Source organism: Argiope bruennichi, chromosome 5 (genome assembly GCF_947563725.1).
Source record: "Argiope bruennichi chromosome 5, qqArgBrue1.1, whole genome shotgun sequence".
Taxonomy (NCBI): domain Eukaryota; kingdom Metazoa; phylum Arthropoda; class Arachnida; order Araneae; family Araneidae; genus Argiope; species Argiope bruennichi.
In genome coordinates, this window is record NC_079155.1 from 131,811,559 (window position 1) to 131,830,685 (window position 19,127).

General features: G+C 32.2%; 1 protein-coding gene across 5 annotated transcripts in view; it reads left to right on the forward strand.

The window, feature by feature from the left end:
- LOC129969040 (uncharacterized) overlaps positions 1–19,127 on the forward strand; it is a 123,308-nt gene that overhangs the window by 75,878 nt on the left and 28,303 nt on the right. The window contains exon 1 of one of the 5 annotated variants that reach the window (XM_056083440.1): positions 13,697–13,807. The exons of the other annotated variants lie outside the window; for them this stretch is intronic. Within the exon in view, the coding sequence (XP_055939415.1) occupies positions 13,735–13,807 (73 nt within the window). The 5' untranslated portion in view covers positions 13,697–13,734. Of the gene's footprint in view, positions 1–13,696; positions 13,808–19,127 lie in introns of those variants that run through there. 5 annotated transcript variants of the gene reach the window in all.

Sequence of the window (19,127 nt, forward strand, 5' to 3'; positions counted from 1 at the left end):
CATCGGCGTTCTTTGATGAAACTGTTTCCTAAATTAGGTTTAAAAGCAAACTCCTTGTATAGGCTAGTCAAGTTTTTATTCCCATGGCCCCGCACATGAGAATGGTTTCTTAATATAATAAGAAAAATCGGGACGTGTGCATCAAACGCATGCCATTGATGAACAATAGTTGCGATGATGCTTATTAGTGTGCGATATTTGGTGACGGTTAATGCACAAGTAGCGAAAAACAAATGTGTATTTTTAGATACCCCCCACCCCCTTTTTTTTATTGTGAGCGATTGTAACTAAAACTTGACGCAGAGCCAAAATTTTACCCACAAGATTGCAAACATTTTTGAATGTTAATTTTATCGAAGTCCTCGGTTCTTCCGCTTGTGGGGTTCGGTTCCGAATTTGATATGGACATTAACCTAATTTTACTAAATTCACTTGTATTAGGCCGAACAGACAGTGTGAACTCTGAACAAATTTCGTTCAAAACGTCATTGAGATCTCAAAAATTAAAGACTACAAACAAAATTTGATGCTTTTAGTTTAGCTCATATATACATATATAATATGCGAAATATGGAGTTGCTGATTTTTAATCGAGTTAAAATGATAAATATTATTTTCTGATGCATTTTAAGAAGATTGAACAGAATCAAAATAAATAAATAAATGATAAAAATGAAATCAATCGATAAAATACACTTAGAAAATATCAATATACTCTACACTATTGAATGGCCTCTAGAATAAGACGCCAGAATGCGATATTTTGCATTTGTATAGACGATATTATTTAATTCCACGTTTCTCTTCTGCTGTACGAATGTCTCAAATATACGAGGAAAAAAAACAACACCACAACTTGTCTGATAACCCAATAATTTTTTTACTTAAAATAATGGGTTATCAGGCAAGTTTTTTCTTTTTACAGACGCCTCAATTATGCCTTTGTAAATGATACTTCGAAAGGACCCGGCATTTTGCTGCATGCTTACATATATTTGGAATTATTTTAATACTTTCGGAACTCACTTATCATTTAATCAGTTATCATTAAATTATGAATTCCTAAATGACGTCATCTGGTGATGAATTTGAGAAAAAAAGTGATTTCATGATTTCGTAATATTTATAATTGGGAATTATAAATGAAGGAAAATTAAAACATAAGAATTATAAACTAATCTAAGAACATTGATAAAAATTTAAAAAACAGACTGTTTTATTAAATTTATTTGAAAAGTAAAACTACAGACAGCAAGAAAAAGTTATCCTGATATTAAATTATGCACATGTATTTATTTCAAAAGGTTTTCAAATAAACAAATTTTAACTCGTAATAAAAATTTCGTCTCACAGGTGGACAACATTTATCAGGTAGCGGCAGTAATAAGTATATAATCCTGCCTTTTATGAGGATGTGAAGAAGCGTCCTTGGTCTCTTCCCATCGCCTCTTTGTGGCGGGATTGCGTGCAACAGGTGAGGTGTGGTAAAGGGTGGATTCCTTCAAAGTCTCGCTCAAAATGTAACAAACAAACGGCTTGGTTACTGTTCTGAAAAAAAAAAATAATAATAAATAAATAAAAGTCTGCTGCCGGAAGGATGCGTAGAACGAATAATAATGTGAAAAAAGAAGAGAGGATCGTTCGAAAACAGGAATTCAGACGCGAGTGACCTTCGCCGTAACATAGATTTTTATCTTGGGGCTGGCGTGAAGTTTAAATGCTCGCCCCGTTTCGAGCGATGCTCACTGCGAGGGCGACTTTTTTTTGGATTCGCCGCTGCTGGTGCCGACGACATTTATATATTGAAATAGTAATTATTATTTTGTAATCAAGTCATTTTGATGTTTGATAATAAAAATATAAGCTATAGACAGGATTTTTAAAAAAATTGGTGTAGCTATACAAGTTATTAATCATAAAATAAACAAAGATAAAAAAAAAAAAAAAAAAAAAAGGTCATTAACACAAAAAGAAAGGAATGGAATTTTTTTTGATAGCAAGTCATAATTTATTGTATAACCGGCTTACAATTAAAATCACTACAAGGTTGCTCAGTTGTCAGAAGGATGCATCGCTTATTATAATAATAAAGGCGAATGTGAGACTATTGGCCACAGATCGTTTGATTTTGAGTTATTTAATTTGGTACAAACATACTTATGCTTTTGCATATGTTCATATCGGACTGGGTTTTTAAAATTTCTAGCAAATAAAAATGAAAAGAACTTTAAGCATTTCTTGGAGATAACTTCCGAGCAGCATAAAAATGATTTCAAGTACATTTAAAAATTTAAAAGAAAAATTGTACTTTTAATGACACTCGCTTCATTGCCGTACAATATTTTTTCTGCTTTTGATAATATTTTAAAAATATTTCGTTACATAACTTGTCATTTCAACTGTTACAATTGAATTCAGATTATTGTCATTATTTTATTAAATATTTATCACGAGTTTTCGTCCTTTCTTAGAAAACAAGGAATGAAACTTCTGTTTATTTATTATTTATTTATTTTTCATATTTTTCTGCGATGTCCTAGAGAACTTTGATTTCAGATTTCATTTCATTACAGTTTTTGCAAAAATTGTAGCTTTTGCCCTATAAGATATTAAATATATTAGAAAACAAATCTGTTACGCTGAATGATTATATTTGCTATTCATTGCTTTTTTAACCAGCCATTTTAGCTGACATATTAATATCCGTACTCACATGTTATTCATCAAATGCGTCAACGCAAATTTAATGGCGGGACTAACAACACATGGGAAATAGGAAAGTTGCCTGTAGGTGGATTCCGCTGAAGACAACGTGCATCTAAATGTCACGAAAACAATCAGCTATGATTTTTATGAGAATTTGATACCTGACGCAATAAAAAATCATACACTCAAAAAGTAGAACAAGTGTAAGGTAGTTAAAATAACTTTAGATAAATTTGTATCTCAATTTGAAATTTAAAAAAAATTGCCGATGAAATCGGCAAGATTTAAAAAAAAAAATGTACATAAAAACTAAAATTATTCCTAGCCACCATTCCAAGCGAATCAGATGGCTCCAAAGGCTAATGGTACAAGATAAAGCAATGGGTGAAATAACGATTGAAAACTATTTATACAGTACAATTCATAAGTGCTCGATTACTTGCAGACGTTGAACTTGCAGGAAGGAGAAATATAATGCTACTCTACGTCCGTGGGAAACCCCAACGAGTATTTTATAAAAAGTCGAGAATGTCCCAGTGGCGATACAAATATCGATTGACGTTCAAGATAATCAAAAGATGGAGGGAGTATGCCTATTCTATAATGTACTAGAAAATAAAAAAATGGCATTTCTCAAGTAAAAAAGAGAGGTATTTAAAAACTTTTTTTTTCTTTTTCGTTAAATAGAATGAATTTTTTTGTATAAGTATACAAAAGTCAAATTCTTGTTATGTTTAATTTAATGTTATGTTCAGAAATTCAATTAATTAAGAATAACAGTTTATAATAGTAAAGTAACAATTTAAAGAAAAATGAAAAAATTGAAAATAATATAAATTTTTCAATAAGTAAAGTTGGCAACACTATACAAACAACAGAAAGGATTTAGGGGGATTCCTTACAAGTTCGAAATTGCTATCAACTGAGTTGCCATGATTATAGTTGCATTGCAACGTTTTACATTTATATCTTAAAGGTGAGAGAAATTATCGCAAATTTGGCTTGCTTGATGGTCAGGTGGCCACTCCTCAGCTTGAGGGCCCCGGTAGCAAGGCACCGCCTGGCCCACTCCACTGGCTGCATGCGAATGTAGTGTTGTAGCGACGAGGGAAGATACAAGGATACGGGCACCTGTCCTGCAAGACATTTGAAGACAAAATTTTGGTGCATTTATTTCTCTTATTAAAGTAAAAAATAATGAAGAATTAAAAAAGAAATAATGCCATATATCATACAGTAATACTAATAATACCATGCCATTTACACTTTTTATACCACTATGCATATAAGGAACACCAGAATTACCTAAAGTCATGGAAAAGATATGAAAAATTCCATAAGCGTTTCAAAAAATAAATTACAAAGTCAAGGAAGATAGAAGATTGTTCGAACATTCAGAAAATATTAGTATCGAAGAAAGTTTTCTGTTGCTGACAATTAAAGATAGTGATATGAATTTCTTTAAAAAATCATTAAATCGTTATTATTTAACAGTTACTTAAAAAAAAAAAAAAACTGTTGTAAATTTTCGACTTGTGCGTAGAAAGGAACGTTACTTTTAGAAGTTGGTAGACTGATAGATAGACTCTATCAATTTACTTCAAGCAATACACGTGTACAACTTCAGCAGGTCATCCCAGGAATTACTATCTACCTGACTCATCGACCCTCCTTTAACAAAACAGATATGCATCTAGATACAGGGGTAGCCTACGAGATAGGCTTGACCCCACCCCTCAATGACAGCAGTCCATTCCCACCGCCGAAACAAATGAAGGTCGTTCTAACCAGCGTAACACGCCAAGGGCCTTTAAACAAAAAAGAAGCTCCTCGCACAATGACATAACAGCCGAGGCCGTTGCTTTGTGCGGCTGTAATGAACCTTCGATAAACAAAAGACCGCTTCGTGTTCGCGTAAGTGAGTCGTTATTCACTTTGACACTTGCCGGATCGCCTCTGATTAGATCACAACCAGCTTGGGAAAATATCGGCTTTGAGATGCGTCGTGGCACACTTTATTGAAGGGAGATTTCCCTGAGGTAAAAGCAGCATTGTTTTTCTGGGATCTCATTTTAGAGGCCATTTTATGCAGAGTTGTAGATTTTATGGAACTATTCGGTCTACAGTAGATACGCTTTAGATAACAGAATATGCTTTCATAGTTCTGTTTCATCATAGAGTGAACAGAAGCTGTTTCAGAATTTTTCGAAGAATCGACTTGCATTAACAAATCAAATATAATGATAACATTTTAAAATCATGTTGAAAACAGGGTAGAGTAATCATTTTGTAATAGAGCGTGGGATCGGAAACGATAACAAAAGGGTTCTTTATTAAGTGAAATTGAAAGATGCTACAGATGACGTGTACAATACAGGTTTAATTGATTGCAGATTTTCAATATCATAGCAGTCTAATTGATGAACGATAATATGCGTAGCGTGCATAGTTTCAAAAAGCAAGCACTTTGCACACTTATTTCATGTGTTCGAAGTGCTTGTGGATATTGCATCTCATTTGTCATCGCATTTACCTTGCTGTTTAAGACTCGTAATTGTGCTATTTATTTGATTGTGTTGTGTTATTGTGAATTCATTAAATCTGTGATAGGCAGTTTATCCAAAACCTCCGTTTCATGAACTAAATTCACTGATAAAGAGTTTGCCGTTTCATGTACTAAACTCACTGACAAGATTTTGCTTTACGACCCCTTTCTCCCTTTGTTTCTTCAACCACCTGTTCAACAGTAAAAAAGACGTCTCCAAAGTTAATCTCATGGTATTAGAATTGTGCTGCAGACACTCCATTTCTATAACACCGGTTCCTGACCATATTAAAAATAGACTTCATTAAATCACGTTGACTCTTACTGAATCTCGGATAAAATATCCGTTTTCTTTTCATAAGATGATAAAAATTTAATCCATTTCATAATATATAGGAAAACCTTGTAAAATGAATTGCTTTTTGAAGCAGTACCATTTTAAGAATCTTATTTTGTATGGGCCATTTTTCAAAGTACAGTAAAATTTTTAAAACCAATGCTGTTTAGTTAATACTGACAAGCTGTACAATCCTCGATGAGTTCTCATTTTATACTTGATCATGTGGTACGGAACAGTCTTACATCCTTTCATAAAATTACATAATTTAGTTTTCAACAAAATGCCGGCACTTATCAGTTTAGCATAAAATGGGAGAAAACTTGAAAAATTTCAGATTTAAAATAACATTAAATTAGTAAGTATGGCAAAATATTTGTTGATGGGTATTTGAAATTTAATAAAAATCTATTTTAGTAATTGATATCAATATTAATTTGCTACATGAAAATCTGCAGAATGTTTAATTCATTTTCTTATTGGAAGCTGGTACTATAAAAAATCTCGGATTTTTCATTTTTTTTTTTTTTTTTGATTATTTTAGTCTCTATGCTAGCAAACGAAATTAGTTTTATTTTCATAATAGTATATTTTGTTTACGAACTTGCACGGGAAATACTTTTAATTCTGACATAAGTATTCTTGATTCGCTCAACGAAATCGAGATGGCATTCACTAAAGCAGGGGCTTTCGACTTATGGCACATTACATTACTTTGGGAGGTGCACATTTTACAGAGAATATTAAAATGAATATAAAATAATATCTTATTTTGCATTTTGTTTTAATATATATTATTAAGTTCTTTTCGTTTTTAGTCTTTTTTTTCCCCAAGCATTACTTGTTTCATAGCGAATTTTTGAAGTTTCCCCTAATGTATGGGGCATCCTGTATGTATCCGTTAAAATAATGAAATTTTTAGTGCATTTCAACATATAATATAGTGTAACTAAATTCCCAGCCCTGCTGTTAATTTTTACTTATAATAAAGATGAAATAAAGATTAATATAGACTTGCGCGGGCAGGTGAGTATTTTGGCACTCTACAGGCCCAGCTAAACTTGCCACAGGCATACTTTAGACGATGACAACGTGCAACTTGGAGGCATTATTTAAAGTTTTGATTCTAATTTTATTCATAAATGAAACAAAATTTTGGTGTTTTTCCGCAACATAGTTTTAAAATTATTACAGTACAAAAAAGAATTTTACAGCAATTTAAATTTGAAAAATATCTTTTCAATGATGTCAAATTTTTCTTCCGTATAATTTTTCTTTCGTTTTTTTTATTAAATTTTTTTTAAATAGTTAAGCATTTTTGCAGCAAGATATTTTATTGTTAAAAGAAAACTTAAATCGTTCGCTACTAATATTTCATCCTGCTTTTTTTTTTCCCCCGTCATAGTGATCAAGGTATGCAGATTTCGAGATATGAGTAGGTTTCAGGATAATGCATGCTTTTGATAATTTTTTTTTTTGCTATTTTATTATATTTAAAATTAAGATCTAAGTTCAGAATCAGGCCATGGTGGAAAAAATTTAATTGCCTCTAGTTTAAAATATTGTGTGTTTTTTTGTGATGTAATTGGATGTATAAAGTTGTAGACAAAGAATTAAGGAAATGCAATGAACAGAACTGTGCAAGGTTTTTGAAATAATGTGAGTTATATGTCTATCGAAATTTGAATTTTAAAAATATTTTTCTGTAGAAACAATTGAAAATTTCAATAACCATTCATCCCGGCGAATCAACTGATCACTAAAGGTAGCTAGTTACAAAATAAATGTAGGACTCGGCTGAAAATTGAACCTAAATTATACGTGAAGTTAACGGAAATGGAGTTTGATTGCATATAATAATATCATATCATCATACTTAGTAAAAAAATCTTGAGATATTATTATTTTAAATTGCAAAAAAAACGTCCACACTTTTGCGATTAAAACTGAGAGGTGAATAACATTTGAATATTACTATTTTATAAGCCGGCGTCCTGGCATAGGGGTAGCACGTCTTCCCCGTGATCTGGGCGTCCCGGGTTCGAGTCCCGGTTTGGGCATGGTTGTTCTTCTGTTGTTCTATCTGTGAGATGTGTGAATGTGCCCTCCTGTAAAAAGGGGTTGTGCAAGCGAATGAGTGATGCGTGAGTAGCAAAGTCGTACTCTTGGCCCTAGTTGGCGCTGCTATAAAAAATAAGAGACGTCCCCCTCAGGCTTAAATCGCTGTCTTCGTAACAGCGGGCTTGTCAGTGGCAAGTGCCATAAGAAACAAACAAACAAACTATTTTATAAAACACTCGATTTTAGACCCCTTTATCGACAGTCTCGAAGAAGAGCAGCGTTTGGAGTTTCTCAAACTTTTTTTTCAGTTGCCTAAAATAGCAATATTCGTGCTTTACGATTTTATCAGATTTTGTTGCAGAAGATTAAGATTGATTTTTTATTTAAAAGCTAGAAGTCAAGAATATTTTATTACATATGATTCCTTTGTACCAAAGCAATGTATAAAATTTAGATTTTCTACTTTTTTACAGAAGTAAATTTATTTACCGGAAAACAAATGCAAAATATTATTATTTACATCATTTAAATCCTTTTGAAATTAAATCTAAAAACTGAATAATGAATTAGAAATTTTTTATTGAATAATTCTTGGAGATATTGCACAAAATATAAAACTATCTGTAATACATATAACACTTCATTGCTAAACAATTACACTCCCTATATTCACATGGTTTGGTTTCAGCAAAAAATTGACTTGAAGCTGAATTATTTCCGTTTCAAATTAAAGTTCAAATTATAGGGAAGCTGATAGAAAATAAAGGAAATGCATAGTAAAATGAGGAGAGGGACGTAAAATTTCTAAAGTAGAATGAGTAATATATGTAGGAGTTAGAAACATTTGAAGCTTAAAAATATTTTGATGAAGTCATTAAGACCAAACTACATAAAATATCCAATTGACAATTCTAGCGACCATTAAAACGGCAAACCGGCTGGTTGCTATAAGTGACTAGTCAATAATAAATCTTTATAATTGTTACTATATATTGTCACATACAGTTTACTACAATGAAGAATATATTTATATTTAATTTTGAAATGGAAGTTCCATTTACGAATATAATTGAATAATGCTATTTTTAAATGTTCATTCCATGCATTGATTCTTAATAGGAAAATGCTTTTAAAATAGTACACACATTTTAGATTCTTATTTATGTAGTATAAAATTTAATTAATCGAAAATTCTTGACATCCCTCACACAGTATGTCTGGAAAAATCTTCATATTCTTAGATCAGCAGACGTGGTCTTAATGAAGCTTTTTATCATTCTCTGTAATACATGTCCTAGTGTATTATGTGAATGTGTCTCTTGCGAATAATATTTACGAAAGAGCTTATCACAGTTTGGATTTTGGAGTTTTTTGGCGATTAATCGCAAGGATGTGATCAACAGAAAAGTACTAGAAAATCGCATATGCACTTCGGACGTGTTTTTCCATATCAGTTAAAATCAAAATCTGATACAAAATTGCATTTGGAAATTTCAAAGTCAACATACTAAATTTCACATATTTAAGTTATGACATCTTTGAGTTATCGCGTTTACATGCTTGTAAAGAGCACACTTTTGATGTTAATCTGTGCACCAAATGTTATTCATCCAGCTCTCTTCACTCTAAATATATTGTGTTAACTCATAATTGGACACATAGACGGATAGACTTATCCTGAATGCATCGCATTCAAAATTTGATAAAAGTCTATAAATTTGAGTTAGAAACCATACACCAAATTTCATCCGTATAGCTCAAAGCTCTTTTGAGTTATCCTGTTCCCAGACGGGTAGAATGATTCCAAAAATATGCTTTTCAAATTCGGGAAGGTCTCTAAAGTCGACAAAATAGTGATTTAGAGTTTTTTTTGATTATTTTAGTGCTTTCTTCCTGCGCATTTCTTATATGAGCGAATTTAATTAAAAAGAACTTTATATTCAATAAACAAAATATCAATTTTTAAAAAAAGAAGTTACCGTTGTATAGCATCAGGCCTTTGATAATGTGATTTTCATTTTAATATTGACTCACCGAAGTAAATAATGTAAACTGTTGCCTGATTTATCGAATTTATTTCTGTAAATCTGTTTCCAAATAAATCTGAGATTGCATAAATTGAAATTTTGAAGGCAAATAGTTTACGAATGATGTAACATATTTTGGGTGAAGGTGACATTTTGCCACAACCGATCTTCTCGAATTTTTGATGATTTTCAACTAAGGGTCACATATTAAAAGCGGACATACATTTTGTATATATAAAAAAATAAAATGTTGACAATTTTCATATCGAATGTTTTTTTTAAAAAAAACATCTAATAGTGTACATCTTTATTTCCCTGTATATAAAACTTCTTTAAATATAATTTTAGGATATCTTATATTCTATTGAAAGATAATGTTGTAAAGGCTTTTTTTTTTATTTTTTTCCTCAATAAATTAGAAATTGGAGTAACAAATTATTAAAACAGCAATTTAATTTTAATTATCTTTTAGGTAACTTTTAAATTCAAAATGCATTCATCATCTGTTTTTCCAGTTTTAAGAAAAGGTATACTGCGTCGTCCCAGAATAGTTTTATCTGATCCCTTATCATTTTACTTGTCTGAATCCATAGTCTAAGGAGCCATGGCATTAGCAACTAGTCTACCTAGGCGGCAGGCGCACAAGCGTGAAGAAACTACGAATCTTAATTGAAGTCTCTTTCACGAAGGTCTTTTTTGATGCATCAAAGGACGAGGTCAGCCAGAGACAAAGAATCTCTTGAATGGAAGCGCACAAATAAAAGTGGATGAGAAATCGCCCACAAAGCCTCGAGATGCCGTTCTTTCTAATTTATGAAAAGATGCGATACCGTTCTCTTTCCGTTTTTATTTTCTGACGGCCGAAAAGAAAAGGTTCTTGTTGAGTAGCGTACCAATAGTTTCACGTACCCAGTCTGTTTGACCATTAGTCAATAAATAAGCTGTTACGTATCTTTATTATCTTAGCAGAGTTTCAGATATATCCTCTTTAACTACACAAAGCCATGGTTCAAACGATTTTTTTTTGAGACAAAGAGAAAACCCGAAATTTGCTGCAATGACCTCCTTGGTGTTGCAACTTAAACTTATTCTAAAGAAAAGGCCATCTTTTATTTCAATAATCTTGGCGTTTTATTCGAGAAGCTCATTTCACGATTCTTGCTCGAATTTTCTGGAGCATTTTAACAATGATCACAGTATTATTACTTCTATGTGGTTTGAAATCTAGGGGAAAGAGATTTGACTCCTGTGAGCTGTTCAGAAACCTTTCAAAAAGCCTTCGCGAGGTCACGATGACTCAATGAAATAAATATAATAAACGAAATGTGTACTCCATAAAGAAGGATTTAAAAAATATCAAAACTTTTATCACTCTACAGGGCTTTTTAATTCTACAAAATTTGAAGGATGGGACTGTGCATTTTGAGCTATTTTTTAAATTTTATATTAATTAAAAATTGGTAGAAATTTAAGAGTTTTTCTTGACATTATCAAAAATGTATCACGAAAAAGTATTTTTTTTCACAATACGAGAATTATATATATATATATATATATATATATATATATATATATTAATTCTTACACCAATTTAACTGCTTTCCAATTTTTTCTCTAATTTTAATATATTTTATGTAAATTTTACAACAATGCGTTTTATTTAACGAATTCAAATGATTTCTATTGTTATTACAAATATTTTATTCTAGGATTTTTTTCCATTATTGATAATCAAAGTATAGAGGTATGTTTTTGCACGAAGAATTAGTCTTTTTCTCAGGCTTAGTTTTATTATTTTTAGTTCTTTTTAGACTGGAAACATGTTTTGTGGGAATGAGATAAAATAAAAATTTAATAATTGTTTTAATGTTTTGTACAATTTTAAGTACTACTGCTCTATTCTGAAATGTATTATATTATGTATTATATTTCTGTAACATGTTATCGCTGTTTAAGTTCGGAATTTTACTTTCTTTTCATAGTGCACAAAATATTTTGTTGACAAAAATTATTTAAAATATATAACAAGAATTACGAAATATATTCAATTCGTACAAATAATTTGTTACGAGTGTGTTTCGATCAAACAAACAAATTTTTGATGTGACTGACCTTTAATCATTCCCTGTATGAGATGTAAGCTCAAATTTTTTTTTTTTGGGGGGGGGAAACGATCCGAAGAATTAATAAGTGCATAGCAAACAAGTTACGCATGTATCAGAATCTGAAATTTAGAAAACCTTTGCTGAAGAAAAGATGAGAACAAAATTAAACATAAATATTTTTGCTGAGATTTTTTGCATTCATTTAACTAACTGATCATGGAAGGAAATTAGAAATATAATAATAATATTAATAATAAAACTTGTTAACTTATTTTTTGAATTGTTACTAATATTCCTTCGTTGCACCGCTTGCATCTCTGTTCTTCCCAGAGAAGTCGGAAGCGTGTCTTTCTCTCCGTTCATAAAAGTATTGGTAATCGAATCTGAAGTCCTTTCAGCATGGCGACACGTTTTCCCCGAAAGAAGAAATCGCAGATCCGCAATTAATATCTAGAAACCTGAAAAAAGGAGCAGTGTCAAATCAATTAGTTTCTAGAACAACAGATTTCTTCTTTTCTGTTGATGCTTAACATGAGTATGTTACAACTGATGCATCACGTTGTACAAAGCTAAAGTATGAACATAAAAATGGAATCCCTGGTTCCTATTTTTCCAGCCAGCATTTTAGAGTGCAATTAACATTTTGAAGTTATATCATTTCGAAGGCTGATGGCTATTTTATTATCCTTAGTTATTATGGCATTTCCGGTTAGGGCCGCGTTTTAACGAATACTAAGTTTCACGCAATGCAAAATTTTGCATTATGAATGAATATTAATATATTAGTTTAAATCAGATAAATTACAACAGATCTAATTTAAACAGATTAATTTTTGGAAATTTTCTAATTTTTTTTTCTTAAATCGCCAATAAAGATATGACAAACATCCTTTTTAAGCATTTCACTACTAATTATGTAATTATTATTGGTATACAAGAAACATACGATCTCAATGAAAAATTATGTTGAAAAATTTAATAACTCCTGGATTAAAATCCGCTAATTCATTTTCTATAAATATTTACAGTCCATACCCCCTCCCCCACACAGACACGCATGCCCAAAAAGAAGAAATAATTGTTATATATAGTTGCTTGTATTAGAAATAAATGTTAACTAATCATGACAATGCGATGCGTGCAATTGCCACCAATCCGGAAAAAAAATCACCAAGCAGAAAAAAACAATTAAGAATTTCGCTCTTAACCCCTGTTTAATTCGAACGCATTTTTTTCAAAATTTAAAAAAAAAATGAGAATAACCATTTAATATAGATCATGAAAAAAGAAATGAAAGCTAGAAAAATAATTGTGATTTTGCTTACTTTTTATAATATTTATTCGTTCTAAGGTAGGTTTAATTGTTTCGCCAAGCATATAAAATATGCTCCTCTCTTGCATTACATATAAAATATTTCATTCAATTTCTCATATGCAGAATATTTGCACCTCGACATCCAATCTGTCGAATACGGTGGTTTCAAATATTAACTTATTTCTTTTGAACCACACATTTCCTTATATTACTTGGTTGATCTAGAAATGCTCAATGGAAAACAAAACAGAAATGGTCCATAGACTTATTTTTTAAATTTTATTTGGTGAAAGCTTCGTGCTGGAATTTGTACCGATGTGAAACTTCTAGATATCCTCTGGGCTAGCGAGGAAAAACAAGTAGGGCCATCTGGGTGGGTGGAGGTAAGGGTAACGCGTGGCGAAAGAAAAAAAAATATCAAAAGTTCAGAGGAACGAGAGAAAAAAATGTTTCTTCTTACGAGCCAGTGGGTCGTGCAGGTAACACGGCAATCTCATTCTATATTATTAATATGTTACCTGCAAAAATGAGAAATGTAAGCCTCTTTTCAATGCTTCTTGTGTGCAAGTCTCTTCTGTATTAAGCTAAATGGAGCAAAGAGGATTTTTCGAAATTTTCTGAACAGTTTCAGTCGGATAATGGAAGTCGTATTCGACACCAGCAATTGGATATTGTGTCCTCGAATCGATGTGCGGACAAGAGATCGGGACGGTATGTTTGAATTTCACACTTAAGAATTCAAATAATAATCTATAAGAAAATAATAATGAAAATAACCTGTTTTTTAAACTTTCTGTGGTCGTTTCATTTTTCAATAGAAAACTTTTGCAGCTTATCTTTTTGCGAAAGGAATGGATGGAGTAATCTTCATTTTATTTGTTTCATTTAATTTACTTTGCAATTTATTATCTTAATACTTGAACATAATCCTTCAAATTTTCGAATAATTATGAAATTTTCGATTTTTTTTTTATAATAGTTAATTTTTTTTCTATGTTCTTCATATGCATAGTTAAAAGTAATATTTCGTCCTTCATTTGACTTAATTCGTTTCTATAAACAATAACAAGAAGAAATTCAATAAAACTAATTAAAAAATAATAAACTAATTTATCCAAACAAAATTTTTGCATAAAATTAAGCAGTTTAACAATAGAAACATATTTCGCAATTGAAATTTATAAAATTTGTTGCCATTAAAAAGAGACATCGATACAACAAATATATCTAGATGTTGAAGTTATGAAAGATATTTTTAAATGTTTTCTTAGCTTTGCAATCAGGAATATTTGGATAACACATTTAAACCTGATATATATTTTTTTAATTTTTAAATGAAATTGGTATTAGGATACAATTTATTAAATTTAGTACAAGAAACCCATAGCTTGCTATTTTTAAACGTAAAATATTTGATTTTCAGTACTAAACAGACTCGAATTTGAATTTGTCTAAAAATTTTGATAAATATTATCAAATCTTATACCATCATGAAAATTCATTTTACTCATATGAAAATGAATAATGAAAAGGAATCAAGATAATTTTTCTGTCGTTAATCTTTAAAAAATATTTTAGCAGAATGCCATTCCTTTAGATTCCATTAGAAAATCTGCAATTTTTAGAAATCTTCAATTATATATATATATATATATATATATATATATATATATATATATATATATATATATATATATATATATATATATATATATAAGACGATTTGCAATTATTTCTAGATATAAATAAATTTTGATTCCGTATGACATTACTTAATTGCAAATCAGAAAAAGAAAAAAGAACATTAAGATTTCTTACTATTTATAATAATGTGCTACAGATTAAAGACTAAAAAATAGGAAATTATCCGATTAATATTTATTTTTTGCTACATTAATAAAATTAATTTATTCAATTTGTCCATATTCTTTTGTTTCCAGCTTAAATTTAACATTTTAAAAATTATTTCCGCTTACTTGTAAACATAAATTCATCACCCTTGTGACCCTATTTCAAGTATCAATGAATACGGTTTTGGAATCAAATAAAAGCGGCTCACAGCCAAATAAATGGTAAGCGCAATTTTAAAGATCTAGCGACCGGCAATCATCACGTTTTCCAGTGATGGGTTGTGACGCTGCTTCAAGAGGTGCAATGGATTGTAAAATCCAAATGGCGTGATGCATTTGTCGGGCATCAAATGAATGTGAGTTGAGTCCTTTCATGATATTTATGACTGTTCTGAGAATTATAGAGGGGATGACCATTGCCTGCCTTTTAATTTTGATGACATGTTCCTAAAGATAGCTCTTGGTGATAAAATAAAGCAAGTGTGTAATTAGTGTCAACACTAATTACAAATTATAATCAATGAATCTTAAAATTTATACCGATAATCGATTCTTGATTTAATACCTTCGTAGCATCACTCAAAAAGGGTTCCTGTAAATATGGTATTTAAATTTATACAAAATAAGGTTTTTAATAAAGCAAATTTTTTAAACTTTCATTACAATTCGTCCAAATTTATTTGACATAATTTTGTGATTTTCTAATTGAAATTTCTATCTAATATTTTGTAATATTCAATTAAAATGGTATTTAATTAAGCCAAACTGAATTTGAATATATATTATTTCGATACCTTAATTATTATTGCTTTAAATTTTGATTTGTTCGATATTTGAGACTATCGAATTTGTGACAGCTTGGGATATTTGGCGTTCCTAGGCAAAGAAACTTTTATATGTCCAATACTAATGCATACCTGTATGCTGACACACACAACCTAGCATAAAGCAATCACAGAAATCTAAAGTAAAATAAAGTAACTAGTGGCAGTGTTCTCTCGAAAACTCTCTCGCATACTCGCTAATAAGGGCATTAGTTTCCCAGTCCCAGCAAAAAATTGCGGAGCTAGGGCGAGGCTGACAGTACCTTTTTATAGCGTTGGCGTACATTACAAATCTAAATCTTTGGTTCGAATTTAGCATTCTTACTAAATCTATCGTGTGCTCCTTGGGGAAGGGATTTTTTCCCCGTTAACTCTTGGAACGCAGTTAATATTATTCGAAAATTGAATTTGTGCTTTAGAAGCGTTGTAATTTGTCCTTAGGCCGATTGAGACCCAAAACAGATGCAGAACACGAAACCGCTTATCAAATTTGATATATTTAAGTCTTTGAATTATAGCGTTCATATGCTTCTGAAGATTCAGACCGACAGACATTCAACCCTCCATGACCCAAGATTTGTTTGGCGCCTTCACTATAAGTGTTAAATCTATGTACCGAATCTTAGTCATCTAGCTCTCTTTATTTTGTAATTATCATATGAACTTACATTCGAAACAACCGGACAGACAGATTTCCTCTTAACGGATTTTGCTCAAAATTTGAAAGAAATTTACAAATTTGGTTTAAAGACCATATGCTAAATTTCATCTGTCTAGCTCAAAGTTTTGTAAAATGTCTTACAGACAGACATTTTACAAAAATGTGTTTTTCGAATTCAGAGATGTCTGAAACGTGGAGATTTGCCGAAATCTCGAGTTCGAATTTTTTGACGATTGCAATACTTTCTACACACTTCGTATGTGAAACGGTAAAATTCATTTAACGAAATACTGAAAGCAGTAGCAGAAACAATGGCTAAAAAAAGTCAGAAATATTCATTATTTTTTTATTAGTATATACTTAATATGTACATTCACTGCTAAATCTCTATTGAATTTCAAGATTTATTGTGAGGGGAGAGTTCAAAAAACGAATGACAGTTCCATTTCATTGTTGCAGTTACCCTAGGAAATCCCAAATGGTAAAACCTAAACTCTAACAATGTGCAAACGAACCACATTTCTTTCATCAATTTTCATGCAATAATAGAAATTTTCTGAATGAGAACGCCTAAACATTAAAATGAATTCCGTGAAATTGCCACCAGTGAATGCCATGATGAATGAAGGATTCCGACGCATCTGCTGCACTACTGTTTTCTGGGAGGGCGCATCGCAAGAAAAGAGTTGCATATCGAGGAGGTGTTTCTCAGACACGTTCCAACCCTATGCGAAGTCCTCCGTTATTTCTTTTAATTTCTACTCCATGGAAGTAAACGAAGGCAGGTTGTCACTTCTCTAATTATCCGAAATATCTGTTATGAACACGACTCCTGCGCAGTAAATTTTTTTAAAAAATAGCAGAAGTTTCCTTCCATCTGTTATGCAAATAGAATGCTTTTTATCCCCTGAAAGCATGGTTTTTAGTGAAGATATTAAGCAAAACATTATTTTTAAAATATAATCCCGAGTGTCATTCGACAATGAGCGAAAAACAGAAATCACAGCTCGCATGAGAAAGGTAGAAGAAATAATTCAAAATAGTCCGGGCTACATGAATTCGCTCATTGGTTTAAAGATTGTGTGTTCATTTCCAAAAGCGAAAACCTGAGGACTTCGTACCTGCTCAAAATAGCGCGTTTCGTGTTTCGTAATACTGTTTGAAAACAAATATAGATACCTTTTTTTTCTATTGATTCAGTGCGTTGGACGCCTGCAATTAAAATGATGAAGCCACTGAATTTCATTAATCTAACTATTTACGTCTTTGAGTTATCGTGCCCCCATAAGCATGGGCGAAAAAACAGACAAATTTTATGCTGATGTATCTCGTCTAAAATTAAAAATCTGCCATTTTCATTTAACCCTCCAGATGCGTATCCCGCTATTTCCGCGGGTTGGCGTTTAGTACATTTTCTGTTGCATCCCGCGTTTTTCGCAGTTTAGAGTGTTTATTTTTACGAATTACAGACTTTTATTATATTATATTATATTGTTACGAATCTGTGATGCGGCTTTCCAGCATAGTTGGTTCCATGGGAGGTCCCAGAGCTTGGCGACCATTTGGCGACGAATTTGGCAAGTTTGGCGCCAAAATAGATTATACCCGAAACATCGAGAATTTTCCCGATCCATCCAGTAGGAACCGAGTTACGCCTCGAACGTTCCTGAGGCGGCCGCGGCTGCCAGTGTGGTCGTAGTCGGAACCGACGGTAAAGAACTGGCCTTCCTGAGATAAGCGGAGCAGCGACGGAGTGAAGCTAGTGCTGAACTAAGCTGTGTGCTACTGTCTGCAGTAGAATCTGTTGCATGCTGCTGTTGTATGCTGCACGTCTCGGCTGAATATAATCGTCTTCTGTGCTGTATATAGTTGTCGTCTTTGTGTTGTCCTGTGTGCTGTGTGGTGTCAGAAGTGGGATAGTGGTTAATAGTGTATGGTGCTGACGAGATCCCAAGCAAAAATGGCTGATAGCGGTAATGGTCAGTTACTGGCTCTGTTGGCTGAGATGATGAAATCTATGGATGAGATGAAGCAAGGGCAAGATAAACTTTTGCAAGAAATGGAAACCGGACAAGAGAAACTTTTGCAAGACATGAAAATATTCACGGAAGGAATGAAAGCCTTTACGGAAGAAATTGGAGGAAGCAGCGAGAGCCAAGTGGAAAAAGAAAAGACTGAAGATCGAATGGAGACCGGTGTCAACGAAAAGGAGCTTAGCCATCTGGAGGATGAACCGAAGTTTAATGAGGAGAAGAGCGAACAGGGAGAATGTCAAATAATTGCGGAACTGAAACGGTCTTCTCCGAATGAGTCCCCTGAAGTGGAACCGAAAGTGCAGGCGCTTGAGGATGGGGAAGATGGACTTTCTTCGGACGTGTCTGTTGGTGGCGACCCGTGCTCGATGCCTATGGATGCAAGAGTTGATGCGACCCTGCTTGGATTGGATTCGTCCCAAAGATTGAAGAGAATACCTCTCTGCAAGCCTCTTGGTATCTCCTGGCATAGTGACACGGAAGAAGACTACGTGGCTGGAATCGCTGATCCTTGTTGTCACGGTCTTGATTTCCTCCAAGAATTCGGCTTTGCTGTGGATTCTCCAAGGAGTGTCATGCAAGTAGGTACGAAGGAATCTCCTGTGTATCCGGTCAAGTTGTGTCGTTGCAGAAGAGCCCTTTCCGTAAAGGCAGATGTCCTCT